The 19,629-nt window shown below is 34.9% G+C and overlaps 1 protein-coding gene and 1 pseudogene across 6 annotated transcripts in view; one reads left to right on the plus strand and one right to left on the minus strand.

Annotated features, from left to right (window-relative positions):
- Positions 1-19,629, minus strand: part of BBS4 (Bardet-Biedl syndrome 4) — a 58,602-nt gene that overhangs the window by 24,145 nt on the left and 14,828 nt on the right. For 4 of the 6 annotated variants that reach the window (XM_039856594.1, XM_039856593.1, XM_039856590.1 and 1 more), the window contains exon 3: positions 833-921. In XM_039856594.1, coding sequence (XP_039712528.1) covers positions 833-921 — 89 coding nt within the window. The remainder of the gene's footprint in view (positions 1-832; positions 922-19,629) is intronic. The other 2 variants (XM_039856592.1, XM_039856591.1) reach the window with 1 other exon arrangement.
- LOC120597819 (small ubiquitin-related modifier 1-like) lies at positions 17,192-17,801 on the plus strand (annotated as a pseudogene).

Raw genomic sequence — 19,629 nt, forward strand, 5'->3', positions numbered from 1 at the left:
GAAAAGAAAAAGAAAGAAAAGAAAAAAAGAAACAAGAGAAAGTGGTCAAAAAAGGAAAACGGAAACAAGGAGAATACCACAGAAGGAAAGTAAGAAACCTTTCAGGATTCAGACTAGTAATAAACACTGCTAGTTCTGCGCACTGCCATAGCTATAAATACCACAGGTATAAATTAAAAACTACAACCTTAGAGACATTACAAAGCTCTGCATGAGAAAAAAGACACCACCAAAGATGTATTTTGCTTGCTAAAACTACAGTCTGTCAGCAAGTATGTAACATACAGTATGTTACAAAGATACAGTTTAGAGAAAAGGAAATACAGATAGTTTTTAAATATACAAATGATCAAGCTCACCATAATAAGAAAACTGTAAAAGAAAACTAAATATAATATCATTTTTCACCTATCCAGAGATCAAAAAGTGAAATAGCATGCTGTGGCGAACATCAGCCCTCCACCATAAGACTACCAAGTCCCAGAGAGTGGCTGCCCTTCAGCCTGGTCTTGATATAAGACGACACATGGAACATACTGGAACCTGACCCACAACCTCTAATCAAACCCAGCCAACCCAAAGCCAATATGAAGGCCCATGAGCAATAAATAAATGTGTATTGTTGGAGGCCACTGAAATTTTAAGGCTGATTGTTAAGGAGCATTATCATAGCAAAAGCTAACAAATACACAGAGTTTGGGGAAAAAGGAATTTATACATTATTAGTGGGATATATTATTAGTGGGAACCACCACAAACTGTGTGTGACAGACATTGTTAGTTGCCTAACTAAAGTCTGTCTCTCATTGTCTCTATCATTGCAATCTCTCACCTTGCATGCTTCATAATCCTTCCGGATATAGTGGAGATGTATCAACCAGTTCTGCTTCTCCAAAATAGGGAACTCTGGAGCTGGGCAGCATGTTTTAACAAAACAAATAACACAGTCAGTTAGATTTTCTCCTTTATCACTGTCCTCATGTCTATACTAACCAGAAGCATATGGCAATATCACATTAAATTCTTCATTCCTGACCATAAAAATACAGGGCATCAGAAATGTACCGATTATTAAACTAAGAGATACTTATCCTACTATACACATTAAATATATGCTTCTTTCACTTTTTATAGCTTGTAATGTCAGTTTTTCGAATGATAACTTGGCCTAAAAAAAAAAAATCATTCTTTGTCTCTCCTCTTCTCTCTCTCTCCCCCTGGCTATAGAAAGTAATTATGAAAACTTTCTAAAGAATATTTCAGGAATGTTACTAACAAAAAATATATAACATAGTTAATGTCATATCTGATCAGAGGACAAAAATACTTTATATAGTTAAACACAGTTTTATCAATAGCTCGAATATGAATACTACTGCTCGGGAGTGAAAAAGAATCTACTTGAGTCATTAAAAATGATTCATGATACAGAAACCATAAAATGAGTTACTTGCTCTTTGAATTCAAAAGTTTAAAATATAGGTAAAAATTCACTAAGAAATTATTTGTCTATGGTAACAAGGAGAAGGATTCACACCAACCTCAAGATAGTGGTGATCTCAAGGAAGGGAGAGGGAAGAACAGGATCAGGAAAAGATAAAAAGGAGATATCATCTCTTTAATGCTTTACTTCTCAAAAAAATAAAGAACTCAAAAGTACACATGACTAAATGTTTTTATGTATTAAATCTTTCCAGTGAGTAGTACATGTGAGTCTGTATTTTTTAATGCACTTGAATACATGTTTAAGATATTCCCTAATTTTTAAAAATGTAAAAGAGAGGGTATAGCAGAGGAAGAGAGGAAAATGATTTGTAATCATTTGCAGCCATTCTGTTCCAGAACCTTAGAAGATACATTAATAGAAAACCTAAAACTTATATGTCCATAATATGACAGGAAGGAAAAAAAGTTTACTGTGACCCAGGGTCATTGTGTTGCTGGAACACAAAAATTAAGTAGTGATGCTGCTTACTCCTTTCCAAGAATAGGGACAATTAATGGCACTTGTAAAATGAAATCATGGATATGATTTTATATGCCAAAAAAAAAAAGATAAAATTTTAAGCAACTGACTGTCTTCCAATTACACACATTCTCTGAGTGAGACCACCCTTCTTCTAGTCGACAAGGGCATATTTGAGATTGTTCAATGACTTTTGTCTTTCTTCTCTTATACAGCAAGTCCTATCAATCACCAGATCTTAGCCATTAATGTTCTCTGTCTAGCCACTTCCAGAATTAAATTCCTACTACAGGCTATACAAATAACCAAGTTTAAAGACAGGGGTTTGTGTGTGAGTGTAAAGTTGGTCAAGAAATACACTGTAGTGAACAGTTCTGGGACCAGTGGCTTACCAAGTAATCTCGGACCAACTCTCTAAAGGGAAAGAGTAAAAGAAGAGACACTGAACCCTTATAGTTTACTATATCACTAAGTATCATTGCTTCTATAGCCCAAAAGATAAATTTATAAAATGCAAACTGGAGTCTTGCCTATTATTAAAATCCTACAATAAAAGATGAGGTTTGTTTTTTGTTTGTTTGTTTTAATGTTCCCTGGGTGAAAACTGGAGGGAAAAAATGTTCAATTTGTACGGTAGCTCAAGAACCCAGAAGCTCAAGAAGTAGAGCCCTAGGGATTAGAAAAAGGGAAGGTACCACCAAATCTAAGTGCTTAAAGGTCATTTTATATGCCTGGAGATAAAGTTTCTCTAAAAGCTAAAAGAACTTTAGCTTCATGAAAGACTTTAGAAATCATTTCAGTGCTCCATAACTGTCCTTTATACTAACTTTGTGATCATGGAAAATTTACAGTTTCCTCATCTATAAAAGACTCATTTATTCATTCAACAAATATTCACTGAGTACCTACCATGTGCTAGGCACTGTTGTTGGCACTGGGGATACAAAAACATACAAAACTGACTCTCTCTTTCAGGAACATTATAATTGGTTGCAGGGTGGTGAATAGGTAGGTCAGAGAGTGCTAGCAGAAGGGGTAGATGATAATAAAATAAGTTTTATGTATGTATGAGTGATATTTTTCTGTGGATAAAAATAAATCAGGGAAGAGGGACAGGGCACTCAAAGCAGAGGATTACACTTCTAAATAGGAGTGCCGGTGAATAAAATACTCATCCTCACAAAGTTGTGAAGATTAGATGACTATATATAGGGAGAGGATGAAGGAGAGGAAGAGGCAGAGGGAGATTAATTCAAATAGTGTCTAGTACATACTAAGCTCTAAAGAAGTGTTAGCTGTTGTGGCTGTTATTTTTATTATAATTATTATTGGTTATTTTCAAAGATGAGGGAATTCTGGATACCTCATAAATCTCTAGAGTCTATGAATCCTGAATTTATGGTTAGAATTTTACCTGCAAATATGTAACTTGAATTTCTTGTATTCCAAATCATTGCTCACTCCAATTCCCCCAACAAACAGGAATACTGGTGATTACATGCCTTTACAAGTATTATGAGAATTACCTATTTGAAAGATCCTCTAAAAAAGGCATGTAACTGCAAAGTGGAGCCTCCTCTATTTCACGGCAGAGCCAGGTGGTCATCTCCAATGTTACACTTTAGGAACCTATATGATCATGGAGGTCAGGTGGCCAGCTGATGAGATGAAGACAAGGTAAAGCCTATCAGCAGGTCTTAAAAAAAAGACCTTGTTCCCACACTGCCCCACCCTCCACAACTGATGAAAACAAGGTGAAGCCTTTTGGCTGGTTGTAAAAAGACCTCGTTCATATATCCAGCTCCCATACTGCTCCTCCACCATCACCAAGGCAGTGGGGGTGGAAGGCTGGTAACCTGGCAACAATACTCCCTTGGCCCTTCTCTTCCCCTGTCTCCATTCTACTCTTCTGTGACATCTCTTTCTTTTCCCCTTTAAGGATATACCGGACTTCTATCTTAAACAATTCTATAACTGAATAAACATGATACCACAAGAATTCTTCTCCCCTATAATTTGCCTAATTCTCTCAGGAATAGCCTGAACTCAAAACTTGACATTAAACTTTGATTAATGCTAGGGAATATCATCCTGGATATATGAAGGCTCAGAAGAAAATTATTGTGCTTTAAATTTTTAGTTGAAAGTTTTTCTAAAATGACTACAGCTTTTGTAAGTACATTATAAATGAACCCTTCCTTGGCAAAGGATCTCTTCCATGGCTAGCAGACACGCAGCACATAGAACTGTTATATGTAGAATTCTAATCTTGATTCAGTACCAGCCTTCTATGGGATCTAGAGCAAGTTACTTAAATTCTCTGAGCCTCCATTTTTCCCCCTATAATTTTCACTGGAAAATTATTTAAAAATCTGAAATGGTCATTCAATAAATGTTAATTTCCTAATGTTATAATAGGAATTATAACACTCTTTTACTTCTGCATATTATGTGGGACATCAAAGGACATAACAAATCTTGAAAAAATGTAAATGTAAGACATTTTTTATTACTGTCAATTTGATCTCTGTATGAGTCAGGGTCTAATGAAGAAACATGGAAATCTCTTGAGGATTTAAAACAGAGGGACTTCAATGCAGTGAGCAATGACGGAAGAAATAAGAGGCCCAACCGGGAACAGTGAGACAAATCAGAGGTTAGTGAGCACGGGAGCAAAAAGCCAGTATTACCTCTAGGCCTCAGGGAGAAAAAGTGTTGCTACCAGTATCCAAGGCTGAAGTTGCCTGGAGGAACCTGAAAACTAAGATGGTCTAACTGGCAGAAGCAACAGAAGAGATGCTTCCGAAGGCCACCCCACTCCAACCTCCCCAAGCAGAAAGAAAGAGGGGAAAGCCTTCTTCTGCCTTCCTACTGCCAGTTCCTCCTACTTGCTAATCCAGGCAGAAACTGCCGACACAGGAGCCTGGGAAAGAACAAAGCCCACAAGGGTCAGCTCCTCACAACACAGAGAAGGGAAGGGTGAGGAATGGATCAGAAGGCCAACAGGCCCAGATTCAGCAGAACCATCAACTTTGTTCAGGAACATAAATGATGATGGAGGAGGAGACTGGACTGCATCAGTACTCACCCGGGATACGTGCTAGAAGCTGGCTTTAAAAATATATATATTATTGAATTGCTTGCTATCCGACCTGTTTCTCATGAGCTTAAAATAGGATGAGTAAGAAAAAGTCATATAAAAGACTGATTATGGTTTTATTATATATCCTACATTATTGAAAATTATTTTACTTTCTCAAATCAGAACTTATTAATTACATACTACTGTTTTATAGGAGTGCATGAGTGTGTATAGCTCTCTATATGTATTTTACATATTATTTTATTTATGTTTATATTTTTTACTTATACATTGTATAAATATGTGACTTATTTATATATATATATTTGATATACATATATATCAAAGTGTTTTCTCTCCTCTTATTCCACTGAATGTTCCCATGAGGCTAGTGAGCCATGCAATTCAGGGACTATCCCACATTATGAATGAGGAAATTAAGACTCCAGAGGTTCAGTGATTTGCCTACATCTAATTAATGAGAGAGGAAGGACTATAACCCAGGTTTCCAAGGTTACTCATTAAATTACAACAAGTTTCTGACCAGTTGTAAAGGAGTTTCTAATTTCAAAACTGAGGAGTTTGGGCTGTCAACTAGACATAACTTAGTAACATAAAATTAACAATGATTTTAATTTTTTTCTATTATTCTAAAAAAAGCAAAACAAGACTTTTAATTTATTAAAATGGCAACATTTTCCAATTAAAAATCATAAGTAGTTAGGTTTTTAAAAATACATACTTATGGTAAAACAAAATTGAAAGGGCACAGCGAGTATTAAGTAAAAGACCCACCTTCTCTATTCCTCCACTTCACTAGAGGTGAAGAGTTTCTTAAGTATTTTCTAAGGAATTTCTAGGAATGTATAAGCATAGGGACAAAAATGGACATGTGTACATGTACACAAAGGGGATTATATTAAACGTATTTGGAAATTGTTTGCTTATGTCTACGAAAACTAATTATAGGTATGGTCCTTCCCAGTGGCCCAGCAATTCTACTCCTAGGTATATATGTTTACCCAAAAAACATATCTGAGACTTCATGGTGGGATTATGTATAACATCTCAAAATGAAAGTATCCCAATGTTTATCAAGAGTAAAATGAATAAATTGGGGTATAGCCCCACAATGGAACACTATAAACAATGAAAAAGACAATTACTACTACATGCAACAACACCACAAACATAGAAGTGAGACATAAAAAAAATTACATACTGAATTATTCCATATTTATGAAGTTCAAAAGCAGGGGAAACTGATCTACATGATAGAAGTTAGATACAAGTAACCGCCTTAATGACTGGTAGGGAGCGTGAGGGAGGTTCTGAGATGCTGATAATGTTCTATATCTTAATCAAAATAGTGATTACACAGATATGTTCACTTTGTAAAAATTTACTGAGCTGCATAATTATGTTTTATGCACTTTTCAGTATGTATGATATATGTCAATAAAAAAAGTGTCAGGAGTCAAATTTAACACCTTCTCAAACAAAAAAATCAATTTCTGCAATACTAATGAAGAAGAGGAGGGGGCACACAACTAAGTCTGAAGGTAAGGGTCAAGATTTCCTAAACAAGACACCAAAGGCATTAATCATAAAAGAAAAAAATCCACCTCATAAAATTAAAACTTCTGATCATCAAAATGTGCGTTAAGAAAGTAAAAAGGTAAGACAGGAGAGGGTGGAGGGAAATCACAATACATACAACAGACAAAGGACTTGCATCCAGAATATATAATGAATTCTTTCAAATCAATAATAAGAAAGCAAATAATCAAATTTTAAAATAGGCAAAAGACTTGAACATTACTTTCACAAAAGAAATGACCTATAAGTACATGAAAAGGTGTTCAACATCAGTAGTTATCATGCTAATTTAAGTTACAATAGGATACTATAACGACATACCCACCAGCATGTCTAATATGAAAAGACTGACAGTACAAATGTTGACAAGAATTTACAGCAACCAGAATTCTCATAATTGCTGATGAGATAGTAAAATTGTACAACGACTTTGGAAAACGGTTTCACAGTATCTTATAAAGTTAAAACATACACTCTCCATATGACCCAGCAATTCTACTCCCTAGGTATTTACTGTAGAGAAATGAAAACACATGCCCCCGCACACACACACACATACAGTGTAAATGAATGTCCATAGAAGCTTTCGCGTAATAGTCAAAAACTGGAAACAACACAGATGTTCAACAGGGGAATGGATAAACTGGTATGTTCATACAAAGGAACACTAGATAGCACTTATAAAAAAGAACTACTGATAACATATAACACGGCTGAATCTTAAAAACATGTGAGTAAAAAATGCCAAAAGCTAAATAGCATATATGTATGATCCCCCTTGTATGAAGTACAAGCACAAGATGAAATTAACTTATAGGAACAGATCAGAATGATGGTTCCCTCTAGGGAATGAAAGAGAGGATAGACCGGAAAGGGGCATGAGGAAACTTTCTGGGTGATGAAAATGTTTAACTTGATCTGAGTGATGATCATATGAGTATAAATATTTGTCAAAATTCAAGAATTAGGCACATAAGATTTGTAGATTTTACTAGCATTGGAGAAAAAATGAGATATATACTACCTTCCATTTAAATTAAAAGGTAACTCTGTTCCTCAAAAAATCAAACAGAATTACCATATGATCCAGCAATTCCATTTCTGAGTATATACAAAAAAAAAAAAAAAAGGCAGATAACTCCTTTCTGCAGTTGCTACTAAGGTGCTCAGTCCTTCCAAGAAAGCTAAGGTCACATTGGGGTGAGGCCCTCACTTAATCCAGCAAACAGAACCGCACGTGGGAGCCACCAGCCTGGCATTTCCACCTGCATCTACTCAGCCCTCATTCTGCACAGTGATGAGGTGACAGTCACGAAGGATAAGACTGATGCTCTCCTAAGAGCAGCTGGTATAAATGTTAAACATTACTGGCCAGGCTCTGGCCATCATCAACATGGGAAGCCTCATCGACAATGCAGGGGCTAGTGGCCCTGCCTCAGCCAGAGGTTCTGCCTCCTCTACCACTACTGCCCCAGCTGAGGAAAAGAAAGTGGACACAAAGAAATAAAAACCTGAGGAGTCCAATGATAACATGGGCTAGGGCCTTTCTGACTTCAGCAAAAAGCTGAACTCAAAAAGAAAAAGCAGAGACTCAAACAGATACTTGTACACTTATGCTCATAGCTGTGTTGTTGACAATAACCAAAAGGTAAAAGCAAACTAAATGTCCATCAACAGATGAATGGACAAATAAAATACGGTATACACATACAATGGAATATTATTCAGCCTTAAAAAGGAATTAAATTCCGACATGCTACAACATGGATGAACCTTGAAGACATTATTACTAAGTGTAATAAGACATAAAAGGATAAATATTGTACGATCCCACTTATATAAGGTATGTAGACTAGTCAAATCCATAAAGTAAAATGGTAGTGGATTAAAAAAATGTCATACACACAGAGGAATATTATTTAGCCATAAAAAAGAAGGAAATTCTAACACTTGCTGCAAGGATGACACTTGAGGGCATTATGCTAAGTGAAGTACAAATAATGTGATCTCATTTATATGTGGAATCTTAAAAAAACAAATTCAGAGATAAAGAGAACAGATTGGTGGTTGCCAGAGTTGGGGAGTGGGTGAAATGGGTGAAGGGGGTCAAAAGGTACAAACTTCAAGTTACAAGATAAATAAGTTCTGGGATGTAAAGTACACCATAGTGACTAATGTTAACAATACTGTAACGTATATCTGAAAGTTGCTAAGAGAGTAGATCTTAAAAGTTATCACAATAAAAAAATATTTTTGTAACTATGTATGGTGATGGATGTTAACTAAACTGACTGTGGTAATCATTTTGCAATATAAAGACAAAAGGAAAGTAGAATGTTAGGGGGAGCAATGGGGAGTTTTTGTTTAATGGGAACAAAGTTTCAGTTTGATAAGATGGAAGAGTCTGGAGATGGATAGTGGGGATAGTTGCAGAACAATGTGAATGTACCTAATTATACAGAACCATATACTTTAAAATGGTTAAAATGAAAAATTTTGTTATACATTTTGCCACATTAAAAAAAAAATACCAATGCTGAGCAAGCTCATCAGTTTAATCAGTGGAGCAGTAGGTCAAAAGCCAGATTTTAAGAGGCTAAGAAAACAGAGCTGAACATAATAGAGACACTTAAGATAATCTATCCTTTCATAAAACAAATCAGTGAAAGTCATTTACTGTCACAGTAGAAACAGTGAAGTGAGATAACTATGCTATGGGAGCAAGTTCATGTGAATTGTAAATTTAATTAGATAACACCTAAATTACCTTCTAACTCTACAATTCAGCATACACAAGACTAAAACCGGGGGAAAAAAGATATCAGTAATGTTGAAAGCATGCATCTATAAACTGTTTACCGGGAACCAAATATATAGATATTATTTAGTCTATAGAAGGAATTGTTACATATAGTATAGGAAACGCCATATTTCTAGAATATCAGTAACATTCTCAATCTCCAAAACATTTTAACTCTTTATTTAATGACGTATAAAAATACTCTGGAAACAATCCAAATGTCCATGAACATATAAAATAATAAACAAAATGTGGTATATACACAAAAGGGAATATTATTTGGTCTTAAAAAGGAAAGAAATTCTGTACAACGGGCTACAACAATGATGAACCTTGAAAACATTATGCTAAGTGAAATAAGCCAGACACAAAAGGACAAATATTAAATATTGTATGATTCCACTTACATGAAATATTTAGAATAGGCAAATTCATACAGACAGAATGTAGAACAGGAGTTGTTACCAGGGGCTAGAGAATTGTATCCAGGGGCTAGGGAAATGGGAGTTATCACTTATTGGGTTCAGAGTTTCTGTTTGTGGTGATGAAAAAGTTTTGGAAATAGATAGTGGAGACAGCTGTGCTACATGGCGAATTAATGTCACTGAATTATACACTTAAAAATGGTGAAAGAGGTCAATTTTATGTTTTGCCATAATTAAAAAAAAAAAATTCTTCTATTAAAAATCTACTCTAAAAGCAAACCTCAAGTTGAGATCAAGTTTTTCATTAATAAATGTATTGTCTCAGATTGTACACAAAACTCATCGTAGGCTATAGTCACCGCACAGTGAGTAAGGTCTTCAATGGAGACTCCTTTAAGGAAGGAAACATACCCATAAATTAATTCATTCACCTTGATGATGAATAAGGTCCTCAACTGAAAGCCAGAAGAAAGCCACCTGAGGTCACATTATGGGGAGTAAAGAAGAGGACTTAAGTAGCCCCATGTAAAATATTATTTTTTCAGAACCATCAAGTAATTCTGATATACAATTCCAAATAAGAATTACTTTCTCTACTGATGATTGCCAGATGGGAGGGTATTTTGGGGACTGAGTGAAAAAGGTGAAGGAATTAAGTACAAATTAGCAGTTACAAAATAATCATGGGGATATAAAGTACAGCATAGGGAATACAGTCAATATTGTAATAACTATGTATGCTGTCAGGTGAGTACTAGACTTATCAGGGATTACCTCTTAAGTTATATAAATGTCTAACCACTATGCTGTACACCTGAAACTAATATAGTACGTCAACTGTAATTGAAAAACATTTTTTTAATTTAAAAAAAAAAGTAAGAATTGCTTGTTCTTGCTCCCTCCAGGAAGCCTTCTTGAAGGCCACTTGATCCTAAATGCCAGTCTGGGCAACTACAGCACCCTGGTGCTTCCCCTGAGCAGCGCACTCACCCAGAGTTCCCATCCTCCTCACTACCTGTGAGCCAAGGCTAAGCCCAGCTATGTGCTGAATAAAGGTCTGAACAGATCCTGAACCTCTGTCTTGCACCCTAAGAAAGCTCTACCAACATCCGTATGGCCAAGGGCACTGACCCCACTCTGTGCTGGGGTCCCCCACAAGACAAGGACCAGCCTTCCCCTCTACACACTCCTCTTTCCTCTCTCTTGCCAGTCTTGTCGCCCTGCAGCACAGCCCAGACCCCCAGCTCCCTGGGCCCAGTTGTGCTGGTAGTGGGAGAGGCTAGCCAGGCAGCCAACAGGAGTTGGGTCTCACCCCTGCTCCAGCTTCCCACAACAGCCTTACTCCTCATTTAAACAAAAAGGTTTCTACTGCTAAAAAATAAAATTTAAAAACACAGACCTAAGAATAAAGTCCAAATTACTTGGGGGCGGTGGGAAGAATTCTCATACAACTCAATAACAACAACAACAACAAAAAAAAACGATCTAATCCAAAAATGAGCAGAGGACCTGAACAGACACTTCTCCCTAGAGGACATACAAATGGCCAACAAATATATGAAAAGACGCTCAATATCACTAGCTATTAGGGAAATGCAAATCAAAACCACAATGAGATACCATCTCACACCTGTTAGAATAGCTATAATCAACAGGACAAGTAAAAACAAATGTCGGAGAGGATGTGGAGAAAAAGGGACCCTCATATACTGCTGGTGGGACTGCAAATTGGTACAGCCACTATGGAAAGCAGTATGGAGGTTCCTCGAAAAAACTAAGAATTGATCTACCATATGATCTAGCAATCCCTCTACTGGATATTTACCCCAAAGACTTGAAAAGATATTTGCACACCGATGTTCATAGCATTATTCACAGTGGACAACACATGGAAGCAACCCAAGTGTTCTACAATAGATGACTGGCTAAAGAAACTGTGGTACATATATACAATGGAATATTACTCAACCATAAGAGATGAAATACTGCCATTTGCAACAACATGGATGGACCCTAAACGAAATAAGCCAGACAGAAAAAGTTGAAAATCACATGATACCACTTATGTGTGGGATATAAATCTAAAGCAACAAATGAGCAGGACAAACTAACAGAGACTCATGGACATGGACAATGGACTAGTGGTTACCAGAGAGAAGGGGAAAGGGGAGGAGGGGTGGATGTAGACGGCAGGGGGTGGGGGGGGTGCGACGCAGAATTTAAATCATTTCTTCAATTTAGTTAATTAATTAAAATAAGAACGGCTTGTTCTTGAAAAAGTCCTGATAGATTTGGACAAAAATTCCAAGTGGAAAGTTGTATATCCCTTCCACAGTTGGCACTCACTACCTTCAAGACTAGAGTCAAACTACAATATGGGATTCTCTGGGATTCTCGAGCTGAGGATGGGAAGGGGGATTGCTGCGGAACAACAACCAAATTCAAACTCAGACCTTCTCAGTCAAAATGCAGCCTACTGATGTCTGTTCAAATTCTCTCTGCTTGCCAATCCACTTGTGTGAATTCTTCATGTTAAACAAACCACCTCCCTGCCTTCTACTTTCACGTGCCACACTATTTAACTGGAGTGGTGGTTCTCAACCAGGAGCATTTTGCACCCCAGGAGACATTTGTCAATATCTGGAGACGTTTTTGGTTGTCGTGACTGTGTGCTGCTAATATCTACTAGGTAGAGGGCAGGAATGCTGTTAACATCCTACGATATATAGGACAGCTCTCACAACAAAATGTCCACAGTGCCAAGGTTGAGAAGATCTGAACTCAATGTTAAAAAGACATCTAAGAATTTCACAGTGAAATGTGAAAGCTTTTTGTTCGAAATACTACTTTGATTTTTAATTTCTCAATTAAGGTTCATTATTCCTTAAGGCTGATATTCTTCACGCTTTCCAAATTTCTATGAGAAACAAACATATTTTAAAATAAAGACCACGATCCTTTCCTTTTTCTGTAACAGTCTATTGGCCTAAAGACAATTTTTCCTCCGGCTAGCTGTGTCTTTATTTTACCTACTCACATTTTATCCATTATTGCTCTGTATCTTGAGCAACAGTGAATAAAACTTGAGTTTACTGCACATTAATTGGAAGCCCAATTTAACATCAGGATTCATAAGAAATTACTAATATTAAACAAAGTTTTATACAAAACAAACTATTTTCTGATATCCTATTCTTCAGCGTCAACCTTGTGTAATATAAAATGTGATTCAGATATTTACACTATTTAAATAAAAATGTTTTTTATCATAAAATGCAAAAGAAGGAAAAAGAAGTAATCAGTAACAGCACTATAAGCAAAGAGTCAGAATAAATACACACACGAAAAAAAGAAATGGAGAACATGATGAAAACAGAAGTGAGCTAGACTGGCTACTGATTCCTAAAATAATACTGTGGGGAAGGGGGACTGTCTGAAAGTTTCCTGTGTATCATTTGCTCCTGTATCCTTACAATTCTTACATCATTTACTTATCTGTTTGCCTATGCTTTGCAACCAGTAGTGATTATCCTCAACTCCACAAAATTTATTCCATATCAGTTGATTAAATTCTATTAATCAATGGTAATCCTATCTCCCTTGTCCATGACTGGCAGGCCTATCAATTAATTGGTCCAATGAAAAAAGTATTCCTAGGAGGTTCTGGGGAAAAAGTTTTCTTGTTTTTAAAAGAGAACAATGGGAAGCCAGGCCATATTTCTAGCATTGAAAAAATAGCAACTGAATGCCACTGGCAGCTGTAATTCAGGAAAAGGTAGGCACTGTGCAGCAGAGTAGAAAGGCAGTAAGAACTCAGGCCTTCATATATCATTGAACTGCTTGAACAACTCTGAAGCTCACTCTAATTCTGGACTTCCTCTAAGGTAAAACAGTAAGTTTCCTTATTGTTTAAGCAACTTTGAGTTGAATTTTCTGTTATTTACTCCTGAAAGCAACTCAACTAGAAGTCTTTAAAAGATGAACACATCCTTCATATAGTCCTGTATTCCTTATTTCTCATTTTTATTATATTGTAAACATCATAAAAAATAACATATAGAAAAATGCTCCATATTGATGTTAAGAATGTAAATAGCCATTTGGAAAGAAGCTAGACAGAATTATTAAAATTTAAAACATGCATATTTTTCCAGCAATTCACAAGGACTCATGTACAAGAATGTCCATTACAGAAAACAGTACTGAAAAATTAGAAACAATTTCAATGCTATCAAAAGAGAAAAAACGTGATATGTCCATACTATACAATGTTATATTTAAAAATAATAAGGTGATCTTTACCTACTGATGTGGAAATCCCCCTAAGATATATTGGCCTAGCAAAATATGTAATGATAGTTATTATTTACATAAAACACCCACATGACAGTAAACTATATATTTCTAATGCTTTGTACATACACACATATACATACAGTATAAAAGTATGAATGAAGCACATTAACTGGTAACAGTGATTACCTCTGGACTGGATGATGATTTAGAAGTGTTTTAGCTTTCTTGTAGCTGTTCAAACTTTTTACGAGAATAGAATAATATATGCCTGATGTATTTAAAACATTTAAGCAGATTTTAAAATAAAATCTAAGTACCTAAATTTACAAAAAATACAACTCACTATAGAAATTCTGGAAATATGGAAAGGAACAAAGAAAAATTAAAATCTCTCATGTTTATACTACTTACAGATAATCACGGTATCATTTTACCATATTTCTTCCTAATATTTTTATATGTGCATTTTAGGTGAGATAATTATCAACAATTTTACATCCTGCTTTTTAAAAATAAACATTATTTTAAATAGCTGCAAAGTATTCATTTGCATAAGTGATCACATAGCCTTGTTTTACTGTTGAATGTGTAGGTTGTTTCCAATAAATCAGTACTATAAATAATTCTGTAATGAACATATTTGCTTTAAAAAACAATCTTTGAACAAGCCCGATCCCGTCTGATCTCAGAAGCTAAGCAAGGTCAGGCCAGGTTAGTACTTGGATGAGAGACCACCTAGGAAGACCAGGCACTGTAGGGGTAAAAAATAAAAATATAAGGGATTGGAATATGACAAGCTCCTTGCAATCTGTGAGGTCAACCAAGGGTTGCCTTGCCTAAAAAATTAAAATAAAATAAAAATACAAAATACAAAATAAAAATCTTGTATATGTTGAGACTATTTTATTAAAACAGATTCTTAAGACAGGAAGTACTAGGTTAAACAATAAGAACGTTTAAAGTTTCTGATACGAACTTTCACTCAGAAGTATTATATCAATTCATATGTGCATATTTCTATGGTACAACGATGCCTAACATGATAATTTTTAACAATAAATAACATCACTCTAGTTCCACATGCTACTTAAAGACTGTGAGGGAAAGAGAATGATGCTTAGCTAAAACTTAATTTCCAAAATTAAATCAATTAATTTAAATCTGCCTTTTCACTAAGGAGAGAGAAAAAATGAATGCTCAAAAAGTCTTGGCTTTTCTTTTTTAATTAATGGCACCGAATAAAGTTTTTTGAGTCAATTTTTAAAGAAAATCCTTTAAAATAATTGAAACATACATCTCTTAGAGACATGTATCAATCACTATTAAAATAGGCCTAACCTCAACAACAAAAAGCAAACAACCCAATTTGGGTAAAGGCTCTGAAGAGACATTTCTAAGAAAATATACAAATGGCCAAAAAGCACATGAAAAGATTTTTAACAATCTTAATCATTATAGAAATATAAGTCACAACCACAATGAAATACCACTTCACACCTGCTAGGATAGCTATTTTAAAAGAAAAAGAAGCAGCAGAAAATAACAGTGTTAGTAAGGATGTGGAGAAACTGGAGTTCTTGTACACTGCTGGCAGGAATGAAACATGGTGCAGCTGCTGTGGAAGACAATTTGGTGGTTCCTCAAAAAGCTAAACATAGAATTACCGTATGATCCAACAATTTCTTTCCTAAAAAGGAATTATATACCCAAAAGAAATCAAAGTAGGATCTCAAACAGAAACCTGTAAACCAATGTTTGCTGCAACATTATTCACAACAGCCAAAGGTGGAAACAACCCAAGTGTCCATTAACAGATGAAGGAACAGACACAATATGGTACATACATACAATGGAGTATTATTCAACCTTAAAAAGAAATGAAGTTCTGACACATGCTACAATATAGATGAAACATTGTACTAAGTATAATAAACCAGACACAAAAGGATTGTATGATTCCGCTTACATGAAATATCTAGAATAAGCAAATTCATTGAGATAGAAGTTATCAGAGACTGGAGGGGAAGGGGAAATGGAGAGTTTTTGCTTAATATGTAGAGTTTCTGTTTGAGGTAACTGATGAAAGAATTTTGGCAATAGTGATGATGGTTGCACAACATTGTGAATATAATTAATGCCACTGGACTGCCCACCTGAAAGAGGTTAAAATAACAAATTTTATATTATATTTTTTTACTATCATTAAAAAAATAATAATGTGACATACCAAAACCAATGAACTGTACAGTTTAAATGGGTAAAGTGTATGATTAAAAAGAAAAAATGAGGCCTATCTATATGTGAATGAACAACTTGTTATATCCTTGTGGATTTAATTAGAAAGGCTATCTCCATGAGAACTCCTTTGTAAAAACATTTTATTTGAAATAATTTCAGGTTTATATAAAAGCTGAAAAAATAATGCAAAGAATTCCTATAAAACCTTTACCCATAGTCCCCAAATATGAAGTTTACCCAATTTTATCATTCTCTATATAAATTTTTCAAAGTTAGAGACATGATTTCCCTCTACTCTAAATAATTTTTTCCTAAAAAACAAAAATATTCTTACATAACTTCACTAAAATTATCAAAATTAACGCTGATATAATACTAGTATCTACTCTACCATCCTTATTCAAATTTTAACAAATGTTCTAAAAATTTCCATTGTAGAGAAACAGTCTAATTCTAAAATATTTTTTAAAAGATGTTCTGCTCTAGAATAAAATCTAAGGCCAGGTGTTGCATTTAGCTGTCGTGTGTCTTTAGTTGTCTGCGTTTTTTTTTAAATGCAGGCTTGTTATTTTGTAGACTATCCCTCAATCTGGGTGTGTCTAGTATTTCCTCATGAATACTAAAGGTATTATTTTTGGCAGAAATGCCACAGTATCGATTTAGAAGGCACTAGATTTGTCCCATTACTGTGTTTAACTTTTTATCACTTGGTTAAGGTGGTGTTTGGTAGGCTTTCCACTATAAAGATACTACTTTACATAAAAAAGTATATGGAACGGTCTTAACAAGTCCTTCAGAAGGCAAAACCTTCAACTGAGGACTTGGGGGATAAGAAGGGAGAATACATTAAACTCAGAGTCACTGGACAGAATAGCAACGAGATTCACTTCAGTGAAAATGACGACACATCTCAAGAAACTCAAAGAATTACACTATCAAAGTCAGGGAGTGCCAATGAATTCACTCAGGTTTCTCTTGAAAGGTCAGAGAATTGCTGATAATCACACTCCAAAAGAACTAGGAATGAAGGAAGATGTGACTGAAGTTTATTAGGAACAAACAGGGGTCATTCAACGGTTTAGATATTTTTTATTTTTTTTCTTTTCCCTCAATTCTTTCTTTTTATTTTTAAATATACTTCTTTTGTAATGTGGTGTTCAAAACAGTATTGAAAACCGGCACCCCATTTCTTTAAAACATCTGGTATTTTGAATTTTAGTGCCCATTGTTCATTATTATTTATTTCCACTGTGTCGATTTTTTGGTGATCAAACCTCAGCCCCCTTCATATAGCTCTTTGCTTTTTAAATATTACATGTGTACACAGAGAGGCCACCTTTTTCAGGATTGTGCATTTTCAGGCTTAAAAGCGAGCAACACAAGTGTGCAAAATGACTTTCTAATCAGCCCTGAAGCTCTAGCATGTGATTGCTTCACTCCTGGACTATGACCTTCAGTGGAAGATGGAAGTTTTTCAGAGAATTGAAATGTGGAAAAATGACCTTTCCTTAACTGGAAGCTACTTTTAAAATCTGAAGTTCTGGATCAAAAGAAGAATATCAGGTTGAAGTTAAGATAACAGAGTGAGAGTAAAGACTACCCCCAAAGATGGCTTCACTGAAGAGAAAGCATTTTAAGAGTAAAGAAAAATCTTGTCAGTTCCCAGAAAAGTTCTAATTTTCAGTAGCAGTTAATTAAGTTATTCATGCAGAAGTGTGTACAACAGAACACTGCTCTTATTTTATTTGTACATTTTTGCCTGGGATATGGGTTTTAAATGGACATTGCACCAGCTTCCTTAAAATAAATAAAATATTTGTTAAAAAAAAAAAAAGTATATTATGGAGAGGTACTTAGAGACTTATGTCAATATCCTGTTTCTCATCAAACTTTCACCAACAGTCATCTTTATATTGTGTCTCACCCATTTTTCTATTGAGTGTTTGCTCTCCTTCCCCCAAGCCCCCAAGTGTTAAGAGTTCTTTATATACTAGTGATATTAGCCATTTATCTGTGATATAGGTTGCAAATATGTTTACTCAGTATGTTCTCTTTTGTCTTTATTGTGAAAAAATATTATGGAGTTACAGTTTTTACTTTTATTGCCTCTGGCAATATTTTCTTTCAGTACATGCATGGTTATGTATTTTACATTTAGATCTCTAATCCATTGAGAGTTTATTCTTGTGTATGGTGTGAAGTATAAATCTAATTTTTTCATCAAAATAGCTTTCCAGTTGAGCCAGCACTGTTTATTAAAAAAAATATCTTTACTTCAGTAATTTGAGAAGCCATATACTTTGTCAAACACTAAATTGCCAAATGTATTCGAGTCTATTTCTGGACTTCCTTTGTTCTATTCCACTGGTTTCTTTTGTAATCATGTACCAGTACTATACTGTTTTAATTAGAGAGGCTTTATAATATTTTTAATATCTGTTAGGGAAAATTGTGAACTTTATGCCAATAAATCTGACAACTTAGATGAAATGGAAAAATTCCTTGAAAGACATAAACTACCAGAGTTCAATCAACAACAAATAGATAACCTGTTCAGTCTTATATCTATTAAAGAAATTGAATTTGTAGTTAAAAGCATTTCTACAAAAAAAACTCCAGGCCTAGATGGCCTCATGGGAGCATTCCAACAAATATTTAATGATGAAACTAGTTGGTTTTCTACAAACTTTTCCAGGAAACTAAAGAGGAGAAACTATTTCTCAAATGATTTATGAAGTAGTCAGCATTACCTATATCAAAATCAAACAAAAACAATAAGGAAAGAAAGCTACATACCAATATCCTTCAGGAACACTAATGTAAAAGTTCTTAATAAAATGTTAGCAAATCAAACCCAATAATATAGAATAAGAAAAGCACATAATATCTGAGTTTTATCCCAGGAACACAAGGCTGGTTCAATATTCAAAAACTGATCAATGTAATTCACTATATTGATAAATTAGAAAAACCATGTGATCATCTCAATAAATGAAGAAAGAGTACTTGACAAAATTCAACATCCATTCATGGTAAAAAGCTCTCAGTAAAGCAGGAAGAGAAGGAAACTTCTTCAACCTAATAAAGGGCATTACATAAAACTTAGCGCTAATATCATACTTCATGGTGAAAAAAAGAATGTTCTGTTATGAACAAGGTTCTCACTGCTCCTATTCAACAACATACTGAAGGACCTAGCCTGTACAATTAGCTAAGAAAAAGG

This window comes from Pteropus medius, unplaced genomic scaffold (assembly GCF_902729225.1).
Source record: "Pteropus medius unplaced genomic scaffold, Ma_sr-lr_union100, whole genome shotgun sequence".
Lineage (NCBI taxonomy): Eukaryota > Metazoa > Chordata > Mammalia > Chiroptera > Pteropodidae > Pteropus > Pteropus medius.